The sequence below is a fragment of the Triplophysa dalaica genome, chromosome 13, assembly GCF_015846415.1.
Source record: "Triplophysa dalaica isolate WHDGS20190420 chromosome 13, ASM1584641v1, whole genome shotgun sequence".
Classification (NCBI taxonomy): domain Eukaryota; kingdom Metazoa; phylum Chordata; class Actinopteri; order Cypriniformes; family Nemacheilidae; genus Triplophysa; species Triplophysa dalaica.
Window position 1 is genome coordinate 23,146,336 of NC_079554.1, and position 15,355 is coordinate 23,161,690.

Sequence of the window (15,355 nt, forward strand, 5' to 3'; positions counted from 1 at the left end):
TAAGATAACTCCTTTTTTATTGTAAAAACCATGCTTTTTATTATGTTATCAATATTATATTTATCAGCTTAAATCAAAACAAACTAACTGCAGTAAGATTTATATTAATTGAATCCACAATAAAAAACTCGATTTTTTAAAATGTCTAAAAACGGAGTTATCTCGTTTTGGAACCAAACTCTTCTTATGTTTAAAACATCGTTAAAAAGACGCTTTCGCATTCAAGCAGCGCTGCGCAGATGTCGCGAGAGTGACTCCAAAACAACACAGAACGGTCTAATCTCGCGGTAATGTGATGTCACATGCTGTCGATCCGTGAAGAACACACCTATACTTATTAATATGCACAAAGTTAGACGTCATAGATCACAAAAGCCAATAAGATTCCTTCGCCATTAGAATTCACTTACTGGTCAAATGGTCATTGATCAGATGGTCCGACTCAATCACAGCAGCGTTGTCTGATCTCTTTACTGCAGTATTTCACAGTACAGTGTGGTTTAATGTTATCTGACGCGGAGTGAGTATGGACGGATCTATCAGAACTCGGATTAAAAGTCTCCTGCGCTCTCCGTCCATCAGACTGAGAAAGAGTCGCTCGCGCGTGAGCTTGTCCAGTCAGGTAATGTCCAGTCAGGTAATGTCCAGTCAGGTAATGTCCAGTCAGGTAATGTTCAGTCAGGTAATGTCCAGTCAGGTAATGTCCAGTCAGGTAATGTCCAGTCAGGTAATGTCCAGTCAGGTAATGTCCAGTCAGCTAATGTCCAGTCAGCTAATGTCCAGTCAGCTAATGTTCAGTCAGGTAATGTCCAGTCAGGTAATGTCCAGTCAGGTAATGTCCAGTCAGGTAATGTCCAGTCAGCTAATGTCCAGTCAGCTAATGTTCAGTCAGCTAATGTTCAGTCAGGTAATGTCCCTTCAGGTAATGTCCAGTCAGCTAATGTCCAGTCAGCTAATGTCCAGTCAGGTAATGTCCAGTCAGCTAATGTCCAGTCAGCTAATGTTCAGTCAGGTAATGTCCAGTCAGGTAATGTCCAGTCAGGTAATGTCCAGTCAGCTAATGTCCAGTCAGCTAATGTCCAGTCAGCTAATGTTCAGTCAGCTAATGTTCAGTCAGGTAATGTCCAGTCAGGTAATGTCCAGTCAGCTAATGTCCAGTCAGCTAATGTTCAGTCAGGTAATGTCCAGTCAGCTAATGTCCAGTCAGGTAATGTCCAGTCAGGTAATGTCCAGTCAGGTAATGTTCAGTCAGGTAATGTCCAGTCAGCTAATGTCCAGTCAGCTAATGTCCAGTCAGCTAATGTCCAGTCAGGTAATGTCCAGTCAGGTAATGTCCAGTCAGGTAATGTCCAGTCAGGTAATGTCCAGTCAGGTAATGTCCAGTCAGCTAATGTCCAGTCAGCTAATGTCCAGTCAGGTAATGTCCAGTCAGGTAATGTCCAGTCAGGTAATGTTCAGTCAGCTAATGTTCAGTCAGCTAATGTCCAGTCAGCTAATGTTCAGCCAGGTAATGTCCAGTCAGGTAATGTTCAGTCAGGTAATGTCCAGTCAGGTAATGTCCAGTCAGGTAATGTCCAGTCAGCTAATGTCCAGTCAGGTAATGTTCAGTCAGGTTCACAATCTCTTCGATAAATACACTCCATTTGTCATTTCTGTGGAGAAAAGCGTTTTCAAAATGACTAGATGTAAATTACTGACATGCGCCACTATGATGAAAAATATATTTAAGTTAGTCCGTTTTGTTAGCTCCTCAGTTGATTCGTTTAGTTGTTTGAATGAAAGGGGTTTGTGACCCTCCGTAGTCTTATAATAATAACAACGTGCGCGAGCTGAGGATTATTGTTTTTATTCGCATGTATTTTATTTCACTGTTGTTTGGGGGTCGATTATCTGTGCTGTTGATCAGCGTTTTGTATTTTTGACCTCTCTCACTATCACATGTAAACAACAGTGTGTGTGTGTGTGTGTGTGCGTAAATGTGATGAAACAAACACATTCCTGTGAATCACGTGCTCACCGTGTTATCAGATTCAAACCTTCAAACTTTACTTTAGTTTTTAGAGAAATCTTTTTCTTAAACAAGAAGTCATGTAGAATGTGTGATTGAGCTGATGGACGAGTGATCTGATGATGTTTTGTTGTTTGTCAGGTGACTCTGGAGAGAGTTGTGGGCATCACAGCTTCAGGTAACAGCAGTTTAACCTGTGACCCCTGTTCAGGAACTGTGGCCTACCCGGCCGGGTGAGTTCACAGATGGATATTATTACACACATGTTATATTTCACAACGCTTGAGTGAATGGAGACGTCTCTCATTTATCACTTTTATATCCTGTTGGCCACGAAACCAACATTATGAAGTTAACATCTTTTTTAAGAACACTGAAGGAATATTACTGAACGGGACGTAAGCAGTTCAGACAAAAAAAATTTGAGGCACCATGACATCAAACAGTGTTGCAGTGATTCTTATAAATGATTTATCCGTCCACACCATTATTTTTCCAAAATTAATCTGCAATTGTAATCTTTAATAAAATCATTAAGCTCCTCCCCCTCTCAACAACAACTCTTCACCACATCATGATGTCAGCAACAATAAAGAGGTAGGGCTACACTCACTGTCCATTGGCCAGTCCTCCCCTCCAGGCCCAATTTACAACAAACCAATCAAAAAGGGAAAGGCAAAATAAAGCCCCGCCCTAAAGTTTATTCAAATCTCAGAAGGCGTTTCGCTCAGATACACGTCACAATACATAAAAGATGTGAATGGCAACTTCTGCTTCATGTGACTTTACTGTTGTTTAAAGTAGGGCTGCAACAACGAATCGATTTAATCGATAAAAATCGATTACTAAAAGAGTTGGCAACGAAATTGTCTTTGATGAGGAGGAAGGGAGTTCAACAGCAGGTTAAGTCATTAAAGAATCCTACTTTTGTTCCGTTTTGAAGTGATGAACTTAATGTCCCTGGTGCTTATGTTTACTCGTTATCCAGCTTGACAAGCATGACAAGTTAGCAATAAGCAGGGGTGGTATAGTTACTTTGCACTTTGCATTGCAAGCATAAAAACACGTTTTTATTCACTAGCCTTTTTTGAACCATTCACTTATCAATCTGTTGTCATGTATAGCTACACTGCAAAAAAAGCCTTTCTTAGTAGTTTATTTCTCGTTTCCAGTCCAAGTATCTAAAAAAATCAAGATTACTAGACAAGAAAAATGGCATGAGAAAATTAATTGATGATTATAACTTCTGTTTGAAAGTATATCTCATTAAGATTGTTTTTCGTACCCCATTGGCAGATAATTATGCTTGTTTTAAGCAAACAATCACTTAATTTGAGGTGTTTTTTCAGAAAACAAGACATAATTTCTTATGCTATTTCATGTGTCTAGTAAATGTATCTTGATTTAAGATTTTTTTGATATTTGAACTGACAACAGGACAAAACTACTAAGTTAGAAAAGCAATGTTTGCAGTATATATTCTGTGCTTTTTCCCATATAGGTTATTATTGACAAATATATTTGTGTGTGTTGTACTTTTTAATTTAATTTTAAAGTTCTTTTATAGCACTCGGTCATCTTAAGCTTTGTTAAAATGTGGTGTATAAATGAAGCTTGCACTTACTACAATGATGGTAGTAATTTAATGAATAAACTTCAAGTGAATTTGAGAGCGAGTTCTGACATTCAAACAAATCCTGTCAAAATTCTGATTTGTATTGTTCTTTATTTTTTATAAATTATTTATTGTTCTGGCAGCTCAGGTGGCACTTTTATTGAAAAAAAAAAATCGATATATTTGGTAGATATAAAACATACATGTGTATGTTTTTTGTGTTAGTTTTTGTTGTTTTGTGTTTTATTATTATTGTTACAGCTCAGGGATGTTCAAGGAGCAACATGTTTGTGCAGTTTCTAAAGATTTAAGTTCTGTTTTTGAATAAAGGGTTGGAAATGAATGCTTTTCTTGGTATATGTATTTATCCGATTCATCGATTAATCGAAAACATAATTTACAGATTAATCGATTATTAAAATAATCGTTAGTTGCAGCCCTAGTTTAAAGTGTAAGACTCTTAATGTCTTTTCCAGCTCTCTTTCTCAACACTATCATAATGTTTATTAGCTTCAGTTCTGTGGATTTTCTTCAGTCTGTAATTCCTGTGTGTGTGTGCGTGTGTGTGTGTGTGTTCTGTTCAGATGTGTTGTGGTGTTGCTGAACCCTTCCAAAAACAGTAAAGAGCATCTCATCAATTCATCCAGGTGAAGAATCAATCTAACCCACCAGCACACATTATTATCATTATTCACCTTCATCAGTTCATGTTACAGTGTTTGGAAATACAGACGTGCGTTTGATGTGATTGGCTTGTTTACACGTGTGTGGAATATTTTGTTTTTCAGGAAAACGATTACAGCCGTGTCTTTCTCTTCAGATGGGAAATATCTGGTGACCGGAGAGGTGAGGGATCATGTCTGATGTTCTTGAGTTCCTATAGTTCAACACACTGATGACTTCTCTCCCTCTCCCTCTCCCTCTCCCTCTCCCTCTCCCTCTCCCTCTCCCTCTCCCTCTCCCTCTCCCTCTCCCTCTCCCTCTCCCTCTCCCTCTCCCTCTCCCTCTCCCTCTCCCTCTCCCTCTCCTCTCTCCTCTCTCCCCTCTCTCTCTCTCCCTCTCCCTCTCTCTCCCTCTCTCCCTCTCCCTCTCCCTCTCCCCTCCTCCTCCCCCTCTCCCTCTCCCTCTCCATCTCCCTCTCCCTCTCCCTCTCCCTCTCCCTCTCCCTCTCCCTCTCCCTCTCCATCTCCCCTCTCCCTCTCCCTCTCCCTCTCCCTCTCCCTCTCTCCCTCTCCCTCTCCCTCTCCCTCTCCCTCTCCCTCTCCCTCTCCCTCTCCCTCTCCCTCTCCCTCTCCCTCTCCCTCTCCCTCTCCCTCTCCCTCTCCTCTCTCCTCTCTCCCCTCTCCCCTCTCTCCCTCTCCCTCTCCCTCTCCCCCTCCTCCTCTCCCTCTCCCTCTCCCTCTCCCTCTCCCTCTCCCTCTCCCTCTCCCTCTCCCTCTCCCTCTCCCTCTCCCTCTCCCTCTCCCTCTCCCTCTCCCTCTCCCTCTCCCTCTCCCTCTCCCTCTCCATCTCCATCTCCATCTCCATCTCCCTCTCTCCCTCTCCCTCTCCCTCTCCCTCTCCTCTCTCTCCCTCCCTCTCCTCTCTCCTCTCTCCCCTCTCTCTCTCTCTCTCTCCCTCTCCCTCTCCCTCTCCCTCTCTCTCCCCTCTCTCCCTCTCCTCTCTCCTCTCTCCCCTCTCTCTCTCTCCCTCTCCCTCTCCCTCTCTCTCCCCTCTCCTCTCTCCCTCTCTCTCTCTCTCTCTGTGTGTGTGTGTCAGAGCGGTCATCTGCCTGCTGTGCGTGTTTGGGATGTGGAGTGCGGGACACAGGTGGCCGAATTACAGGAGCACAAATACGGTGTGTCCTGTGTGACGTTTTCCCCTAACACTAAATACATCGTGAGCGTGGGCTCCCAGCATGACATGAGCGTCAACCTGTGGGTCTGGAAGGTACCAAAATATCCCATCAGGCCCTCTGCCTGTCTCTTTCTGTGTGTGACACCGCTCCTGTCTCCTATATAGTGCACTGTATTGAGTGGTCCCCATTTTGTAGTGGTGTCCGACTACTTCTTCCCCTACATTCGTTCACTCTATTTTACCCACAATGCACTCTGATTTTGAGTGTGCAAAAAGTAAAGTAAACAAACGTGGCAAACATTCGGTTTGTTCTCTTTATTAAAAACAAATACAAACAAGGTGAAAATGAACTTTACCATTTTACAAAACAATCCATAAAGCCACTCAGATGTAATTGAAGCGTTATGATGAATGTCAGACTCAGGATATATTACATCAGTGTCTGAAATCGTTCGCTCATGTTCATATAGTGGACTCAATGTCACGCACTACATAGGGAATAGTGAAGTAGTGAGCGAGGGAGCGGCATCTGTCTTGTGATGTGAGGTTCATCAATGTTCTCTCTGATCCTGTAGAGAAACACACTGGTGGCCACTAACAAGGTGTCCAGTAATGTGACGGCAGTGGCCTTCTCCGATGACAGCTCTTATTTTGTCACGGCTGGAAACCGACACGTCCGATTCTGGTACCTGGAACCTTCTCGCTCTAACAAGGTAACGCTTACGAGGGACCGTCAGAGTCCGGTGTGAGGATGGTGCTGTCTGTTACATCATCCTCTGTGTTATCCCATCATCCCCTGCAGCTGTCGTCAACCGTCCCTCTGATGGGCCGCTCGGGTCTCCTCGGTGAACTTCAGAACAATTTCTTTTGTGATGTGGCATGTGGCCGCGGGCTGAAGTCAGACAGCACGTTCTGTGTCACCTCATCAGGTCTGCTGTGTGAGTTTAATGACAGGAGAGTTCTGGAGAAATGGGTTCATCTGCAGGTGAGCAACTTGTGTGTGAAGAAATCATGAAGCACATTTACAGTCAACACACGCTGAAACGGCTCTTCAGGGGCTGTGAGTTACGTTGTGAGAGGAATTCTTCTGTATTGAACAGTGGTCTTCCTGTCACATGACTCATTTACTAGCTGAGTTTAGTTTCCTGTGGCCAGTATGTAAGATCAGATCTGTTATATCCAGTGTGTTGGTCATTAGTCACTGTCATTTAATCACTTTTCCCTTAAAGTCAAGTAAGGGATTACTCTTGTTTTTTTAATTACAGTTACTTCAGATGTCATCAAACTAAATACTGTGTAATATATTCAATAGTGGAAATGACATCACAATTATAAGTCTAACTTTAAAATCTGTGCTTTAATGTATAATTCTCACATTTGTACACTTTGGTCAGTTAATAAGAATAATTTATGTAGTTATTAATGATTTATTTGAATGAATTAAAAGAGTGGTTTCATGTCTATCTTTGAATCACTGAACTGATCAAGGTTGATGTATGATATAGAAAGTCATGAGTTATGAGTAATTAAATACTTTCTGGAGAGAGTCATTTGTACAGTAATCTCATGACACTATTGAATATATAATTAGTAACAAGTAACCATTGTTTACCTCATCTGTAAGTGGCTTTGGATAAAAGCGTCTGATAAATGTAAATTTAGTAATTAATCCCTTTTTCATAGTAACTTACCCAACACTGGTCATATGCTGTCTGGATCACAACACACGTCATGTCTGGGGGCTCCGTGGCAGTACACTGTGTGTGCGTACACGCATGTGTGTGTGTGTGTGTGTGTGTGTGTGTGTCGGTGGGGACTGATGCACACTGACTCATGGGCAGAATGAAACTGAGCTCCTAACGGATCATTCCTACAGAACAATTATAAACGCTGAAGGTTTTCTGTGATGGTTAGGTTATCAAATCTGCAGTATAAACGTCTTTGTGTCTTTGGACTGTCCCCGTGGAGATGACAAACCAGACGTGTGTGTGTGTGTGTCTGTGTGTAGACCACCTCAGCGGCGTCTCTGTCTGTGTCGGGGGATCTGATCTTCTGCGCGTGTGCAAACGGAACCCTGCGAGTCTTCAGTTCGTCTGATCTGAGCTTCATCTGCACGCTGCCACGCCCACATCACCTGGGTGTCCACATCACAACTGTTACTCAGACAAGGTGAATCTGCTGCAGAAACATGACCTTTGACCTCTGTCTGAAAGGAAACTTTGATCTTGTCAGGACTATAGTTGATCTCTTCTGTGTCTTTCAGGAATCCTGATTTTCAGTATCCAGACTCTGTGGCCGTGACCTATGACCATGTGAACGGCTGGCTGTCGTGTGTGTATGATGATCACAGCTTGTACATCTGGGACACGAGAGATCTGCAGAGAGTTCTCAAAGTTCATTCTGCTCTCTATCATTCTGACGGCGTCTGGGATCTGCAGGTGAGTCCTTGACCTTTCATCATCTACTCGCTGAACATGAGTTTCTGACAGATGTTGAGTACAGTCTTCTCTCATGCTGGACTCTGGATGTTTTGCTCAATAAAGAGTCAACGCTGAGAGAAGTTTGGCTCGCTTATGGATGATGGTGTGCTCTAGTTATTCTACTAAAACATCAGACTTATCTGAGTCTTATCTAGAGAGTGTCTGAGGCTCATGTTCTTCATGGTGACGTACTGTGTTCCAGATGTTTCCTAAAGACACACACGACTCCAGATCTCTGCCTGGTTCCTCTGGAATGTTCTTCAGCTGTTCGTCAGACAGCACTGTGCGATTGTGGAGATCAGACAACATATTCAACACGTCCAGCAGTAACTTATTCAGCAGAGTAAGTTCACAGACACTTCTGAACTCTCATTCATTGAGTCTGATGATGATTAAAGTGATAGAAAGCGTTCTCAGGACCTTCATGAAGTCATCTACATGAATGACAACAGCGACGCTCTGCTGGATGTTGAGGGAACTGCAGTCAGTAGCTCAGAGAAAACAGACGGGCTGTCGTCAGAGAGAAGAAACGCTGTCAGAAGCATCTGTGTGAGTCCCGATGGCCGACACCTGGCGTCAGGGGACAGAAGTGGAATTCTCAGGTACTCTCATGATCCGTCTCTTCTCTACATTTCTAAAAGCTCACTGAAGGTCTGATGCTCTTTCTTTTGTTGCAAAAGGGTTCATGACCTGACCTGTTTGAAGGAGATCCTCAAAGCTGATGTACATGATTCTGAGATTGTGTGTCTGGAATACTCCAAACCTCACACAGGTCAGTGTGTGTGCGTGCATTATATGTGAACGTGTGTTCTGTAGATGTGAACATGTGTGTGTGTGTGTGTGTGTGTGTGATTTGTATTGCAGGCATGAATCTTCTGGTGACGGCGAGTCGAGATCGTTTGATTCATGTGCTGGATGTTGATAAAGATTATAGTCTACTTCAGACCCTGGACGAACACTCTTCATCTGTCACTGCTGTGCACTTCACTGGTAACAATATTGTGCTCATACCTCACAGATAAGATCCCCCTCCATCTGACTAGACCCTAACAAAGAAAAAACATCCCCAAACCACATCGCCACCGAAACACTAATCATCACTTGTTTTAATGCTTATTTCACTTTTACACATTTGATGTTTGTTGTTTGTGATCATCTGCAGAGGTTTCTCTGTAATTCTGTGGTCACTGATTCATCCGGTTCATGTTCTGATGGAGTGTTTTGTGTGATTTGTTCAGTCAGTGATGGAGAAGTGAAGCTGATCAGTTGTGGAGCAGACAAGAGTTTGTACTTTCACACCGCTTACAGAGTGAGTTCTGCTTCTGTCTATATAGAAATATCTAAAGTGTCTTAGGATCCAGCGTGAAGATATCAGTCTGTTTGTGCCAGACGCAGTTTCTGTCCTAAACGTGTGAATGTGTGCAGTTCTGCAGATCTCCTGCAGGTGACGCCACACTGACAGTTCATGTGTTTTTCTCTCGGTCCTGATCTCAGGATGCTCATGCTGCTCTTGACCATTCAAATGTATCTGAATATAAGTGTTTGAGTTTAGAGATGTGCGACTGAGCAGTAGTAGAAGCGAATTTATTTTCATTTGTTAAACTGTCTCCTGTTTACTTTTAGACCACCAGAGGGACAGAGTTTCTGCGGACGCGTCATGTGGTTCACAAAACAACATTCTGTGACATGACCATTGACCCCAGCGGGCGGTACGCAGTCGTGGGCTGTCAGGACAGAAGTGTCAGGTGTGTGTGACCAGTACAAGGGGATGTTGTGCATGAAACATTAGTGTATGACGTCATCTCTCTCTCTCTCTCTCTCTCAGAGTGTTGAACATCAGCAGTGGGAAACAGAAGAAATCTTATAAAGGATCTGAGAGAGATGAAGGCCACGTGCTCAAGGTGCACTTCAGTAAAACACGCCTGTCAGATCTTCATGTAGTTGACATGTATTCATTTAAATCAAATAACCGTGAGTTTTCTTGTAGATTGAGATGGATCCGTCTGGTGTGTATGTGGCTGTCAGCTGTTCTGATAAGACCATCAGTCTCTTTGACTTCAGGACAGGAGAGTGTTTAGCAACGATGTTCGGTCATTCAGGTAAACCCTCTAAATTATTTTGTTGTATTGATTTTAAATACGAAATGATCTAATGCTTAAGATGAGATGAGTTTTTTTCCTCTTTCGGACAGAAATCATCGGCAGTCTGATGTTCACAGACGACTGTAAATATCTGATCTCAGCCTCAGGTGACAGGTGTGTGTGTGACTCCTCTTAAGCGTTCACTCGTGTGATGTCATCATAACTCAGACGACTGTTGTTTGCAGTTGTATCTTTGTGTGGCGACTGGCTCCTGAACTGACCATGAACATGAGAGAACGTCTGTTTCAGCGCAAACGCCGTCAGACTGTTCAAAACACTTCCTTCAGGTACTGTCACTGATGTTGAGCTTGTGACACATTTGAGAAAATATCTTGTGTTGATCCAAAGCTCATATGAACCGTTTCAGACGCTCGTCTGGTTTTACATTAAACGTCACAAGCTGCTACCCTGAGAGTGAAAGAGATGAAGAGGAAGAGGATGAAGAACATGAAAGCCATCAGAAGAGCTGTCAGCATCAGTCTGAGAGAAGTGTTGAAGAAGAGCCACGTGAGACACACATACACACACACACTTGCATTATACATATTTGTATAGATTTGTATAACCCTAACCTTTGTACAATTTATAATCTAAATGTATCTCCCCATGAGTTGGTGTGCGTTCAGGTTTAGGTCCCCACTAACATATCCAAACCAAGTCCACACAGAGTTGTAAAGTGTGTTGTCTTGTCTGTGACAGGTGCTTGTGTGGAATGGAACACAGTGAAGGTCAGTGATGAACTCTTCAGGTTGATTTGTAATGTGCAGGTTCAGCTGTTATATGTCATTGAGAGGAAAATCAAACATTAAAGGAGCAGTTTACTCTCAAGAAATGTTGATGATCATTTACTCGCCCTCGTGTCATCAAAGATGTTTCTGTGTTTGTTTCTTTAGTGGAAAAGAAATGAAGGTTTTTGATGAAAACATTCCAGGATTTTTCTCCATATAGTGACTTCAATGGACCCTTATTAAAAAAACTTATTTTAAAGAAGATGAGTGATGGTTTCTCTAGATAAGACCTTTATTCATGGTCTGGTGTGGTTTAAAGTCCTTTGAAGCTGCACTGAAACTGTCATTTTCACCTTCAAGTGTTTGGAGTCCATTGAAGTCACTATATGGAGAAAAATCCTGGAATGTTTTCATCAAAAACCTTCATTTCCTTTCCACTTAAGAAACAAACACAGAAACATCTTTGATGTCATGAGGGCGAGTAAATGAACATTTCTTGTGAAAGGAACCTGCTCCTTTAAGAGATATTTTGCCATGAGCTTTACAATGAACATGAGATTAATGATGATGATCAGGATTGTGAAGTTCCCCCTCAGCCGAGGAGACGCTGGTCCAGTCGTGTGGGCTCTCTGGAGCTGATGGTGAAGTCTATGTTGGAGCTTCGACAGCTGGATTCTCTGTCTAAAGGCCGATCTCTGAACAGAGACTTTACAGGAGGACTCCAGCAGCGGAGCAGCACCTCCAGTCTGAAGGTGGTAAACTGAGTCATTTGCATTCATCATTTTCCTTGAATTTATGTTTGGAATATTAGTTTTTTAGTCCCTGTCTAGCCAAATCCAGTTATATTAATGGATATATTTGAACTTGTATTCTCTTGCGTTCAGGACGGGAGTAAGAAGCAGCGAGTGCGACCTCATTCGGCCTGGCTCGCCCCGGCCTCTACACCTGAACCTGAGGGTGTTGTGCTGTATTCAGAGGAGTGGCCCAACAGAATCACTTCACAACATCTTCACACTCCTGCAGAGGTGTGTCACAGTCTGTCCAGTGGATTCTGTGTGGGGTACTGCAGCGCTGAAGCTGGTCCAGATCAACACCAGCACGGTACAACACACCGTCTACTGCTTCTCCATCATGTTGGGAGAATGAAGAACTCTCTTGTCAACGCTCTTCTGCTCTCTCAGATTCAGATGAACGCTCTGATGGCAACCACACTGACAGACAGCAGATCTCTCAGGACGTCTCCAGGAAACATCAGATGGTGTCAGGCCGCAGTGAAGCAGGTGAGGGCCACTTGGTCTTGTGTTCAATCAGACATTTGTGATTTGAGCTTTCTGAATATGCTTTAATTTTGTCCTCAGGCATTCAGAACAGACCTGAAGGCGCCTCCACAAGTTTCCACGCACAGAGGTCCAGTCGCAGGTCATCCTTTGATGAACATGATGAGTACAATTCTTAAAGAGCCCTATAAGAGGATGTGTTGGATAAACTTTCACCTCTATGTCCAGGACCAGCGCCGCCACCACCAGACCCCCGATTGACAAAAATTATTCTGGAAGCAGTGTGCAAGACGTCAGAGAGCCCGTGATGAGGTCATCGCCACAGAGAAACCATCCTTACCTGAGCCAAAGGATCAAACATCCTGTGGCACTCCAGAAATCTGCTTCAGTTCACAATCTGAGCACAGACGGTGAGTCATTCAACAGATCTAGCTCTACACTGACCTTAAAGGGGTCATGTGACTTGGCTAAAAGGAATATTATTGTTTGATTTGATGTATTGGAATGTGTATACCGTGCATGTTTGTATCTCTCTTTGCTCCGCCTCTCTGAAACGTGCTGATATTTTACAAGGCTCTTCGCTCTGAAAAGCGAGGTGTGCTCTGATTGGCCAGGTCACTAGTGCGTAGTGATTGGAGGAATACTGCACAGAAATGTAACGCCTCTTACCATATTCGGAACATCAGGCTGCGCCGGCGACGGTACAATGAGATCTACAAGACCGCCCACATTACTTGCGTTTAGATTTGGGCGGTCTTAGTCAAATCATGTTAAGAACTGACGTAGATTCGCCGGGGTGTAGTTACACGAGGTGTTTCAGGCAGGTCTGGGTGAGCATTTGCTTCTAGATAAAATACATCTTTTGTTCTGAAACTTAAATTTTTGAAATTTTGCATGTCTAATACATGCATGGGCAAATTATAACCCACAAAAGACAAAGAAAAACACGTATTTCTGGCGAATCACCCCTTTAACCTGTGCAGTTTATTCACTCAGACAAGCTCAACAGACGGGTGACGTGTAAATAACAGGATTCAGCGTCCTAAAACTGAACAAAATATCAGTTCACCGTTTCTATAAACCGTCACTTATTTATCAGCATGAGACATACAAGGTGTGAGCGTGTGAACAGACTACTGTGCGTGAATGCGTGAGAACCCTGTAACATGAATAGAGTTTAGTGGGCTGTGCGTCAGTAATAACGGTCCGTGGGGAAAGCAGCGCTCCGTGTGTGTTCTGTAGTTAAACGGATCAAATGATGCTTTGAGGCAACAAAAAGTGGCCTTGGATGATTTTTGTATTCGAGTAACTCGAGGAATGGTTTCAGCTCATGTTTACATAGTGAAAGTCTGTGAGGTTCAGTGTTCATTTTTGTCTGAACTATGACTTGAACCGCTGACACACGGCACACAGATTAAAACTCACTGTTGCTGTCACTGTGAATGACTTCATATTTTCAGCACGAAGGTCACTAACACCAACACGTGTGCGAAGAGAAGTGCTGAAGACTGAGTCCAGAGCCCCCCCTCATCACATGACCGAGTCTTGGGAATGTCCAAACCTGAAGAGGATTTCTAGAGCTCACTCCTACATGAGCCCCACCACCAGCTCCACGGCCAAAATCAGCCGCTCTGTGTCTATAGGTGATTTGAAGTCCACTTCCTGTGAGAGCTTGTGCTCGTCCACCACCAATCCAGGTGAAGGAAAGCCCTCATTTAAAGCAGCTGTGTGTCCGAGGATGAGCAGTCCGTTTGCTGAGTGGCCCAGCAAAGGTGCCTCAACCCACTTCCACAAAGACTCTTCTGGTAAGTACACAAGCACTGATCTGGGGTCAGTGAGGACTGCCGGCGATCCGGAAGCTGTGACCAACCACCACCACATGTTTTCAGACGCACCTCAGCGGGAGCGCCCTCAAGTGGCCGTCAAAGCCTTCTCTGTACAGTCTGACGCTCCTGCGGTTCAAGGTATCAGTGTGTGTTCTCCTCTCATGTGTGTGTCTTCTCCTTCATCACTCTGCTTTCACTCGCTTCTCCTTCTTCTGTGAGGGCAGAGAGTGTAGAGGACATGTGTTACGCGTTTATAAATCAACAGTCAGACATCAACACAGAGCGATGCCTGATTCTGTACGTGATGTTGTTCTTCAGAAGTGTCCGTGAGTTTGGAGGAGTGCAGACGGGCTGCTGCTGAACTGCGCACAAGTCTACAAAGAAGCACACAACTCTACAGAACGGTAAACATAAAAAAAACATCACACAGCTCATGCGTGTCAATCCTGCACCACTGCCGTCATCTGATTGGTCTGGTCTGCCATTGTTCAGCAAAACTGAGCTTCTGTTTGATTGACCGGGCTATGTGTGTGTGATTGTTTGTTTGTGACTGCGTGTGTGTTTGGGTTTCAGCTGTTGTCGAGCTCTGCTGAGGGTTGTGTTCAGCAGCAGAAGATCTTGTGGGACGCTCTGCTCTCTGTGGGTTCTGAACTGGATTCACTTCGTGCTTCTGGAGTGGGGATGATGATGATGATGACGGAGGAGGATGGAAAGATGCCGCTGACGTTACTGGAACAATATTCAGAACTTCAGCTGCAGTCTGTAGAGAAGAGACTCCAGCACAACATGTAGTTGTGTGTCATGTTCTCCATGTTTCGCCTGTTTTTAGAGCCAATCATCAGAATGAGAGATTTTATATCAAGTTTTATTTTGCACATTTCTGAATGAATTTATTTCTGAAACATTTGATGTCATTGACTTGATTGATGAATATTACTGACAAAAGAATTGTGTTGATTTGATTTCTGTTGTGTTTGTTTTATTGTCAGTTGACATGTGTTTGTGTTGTGGAATACATGTTGTCATACGACTGTCATGATTTATGCTTATGTTTTTTATGTCTAATGAACGTGGACACCTTGGTCACTCATTTCTTTTTATATATTTATCTATGGACATCTTATTTATTTGTCTGTTTTTATTTATATTTCAAGGTGATTGTGTTGCGTGTCAGAAGTTCTCTCACAGATTTCTTGCACAATAAACTGAAATGCGACAAGATTGTGAAGTGGTTTTGGCGATGTTTTAAAGTTTATCCACATTTGTTTTCAATAACATTTTGTCTTGAATCAATGACACAGTTCTTTATTGACACACAGAATTACAAGAACATGGAGAAGCTCTGAATGTATTTATATTCATCACATCTTACAGTGAGATCACAGAGCAAGCCCAGCGGTGTACATGTGTACAGACATGATCAGTCAATGATTGTGATGTCATC

General features: G+C 43.2%; 1 protein-coding gene across 5 annotated transcripts; it reads left to right on the forward strand.

Annotated features, from left to right (window-relative positions):
- Positions 1–396: 396 nt before the first annotated feature.
- On the forward strand, positions 397–15,132 carry LOC130434812 (mitogen-activated protein kinase-binding protein 1-like). 5 transcript variants are annotated; one of them, XM_056765159.1, is made up of 30 exons: positions 397–622; positions 2,150–2,241; positions 4,208–4,270; positions 4,412–4,469; positions 5,382–5,552; positions 6,035–6,172; positions 6,262–6,444; positions 7,468–7,628; positions 7,723–7,897; positions 8,142–8,282; positions 8,357–8,541; positions 8,620–8,711; positions 8,804–8,929; positions 9,178–9,248; positions 9,563–9,684; positions 9,765–9,840; positions 9,927–10,038; positions 10,131–10,194; positions 10,266–10,367; positions 10,448–10,587; positions 10,780–10,808; positions 11,384–11,560; positions 11,693–11,909; positions 11,990–12,088; positions 12,167–12,227; positions 12,314–12,495; positions 13,546–13,890; positions 13,975–14,049; positions 14,230–14,315; positions 14,485–15,132. In XM_056765159.1, the coding sequence occupies exons 1-30, from the start codon at positions 527–529 to the stop codon at positions 14,701–14,703; spliced, it is 3,858 nt and encodes a 1,285-aa protein (XP_056621137.1). In that variant the 5' UTR covers positions 397–526; the 3' UTR covers positions 14,704–15,132. The 5 variants fall into 5 exon arrangements, with proteins under 5 accessions (XP_056621137.1, XP_056621134.1, XP_056621135.1 ...); XM_056765156.1 differs by having other exon boundaries at positions 13,546–14,049; XM_056765157.1 differs by having other exon boundaries at positions 12,167–12,215; positions 13,546–14,049.
- The last annotated feature ends 223 nt before the right edge of the window (positions 15,133–15,355 follow it).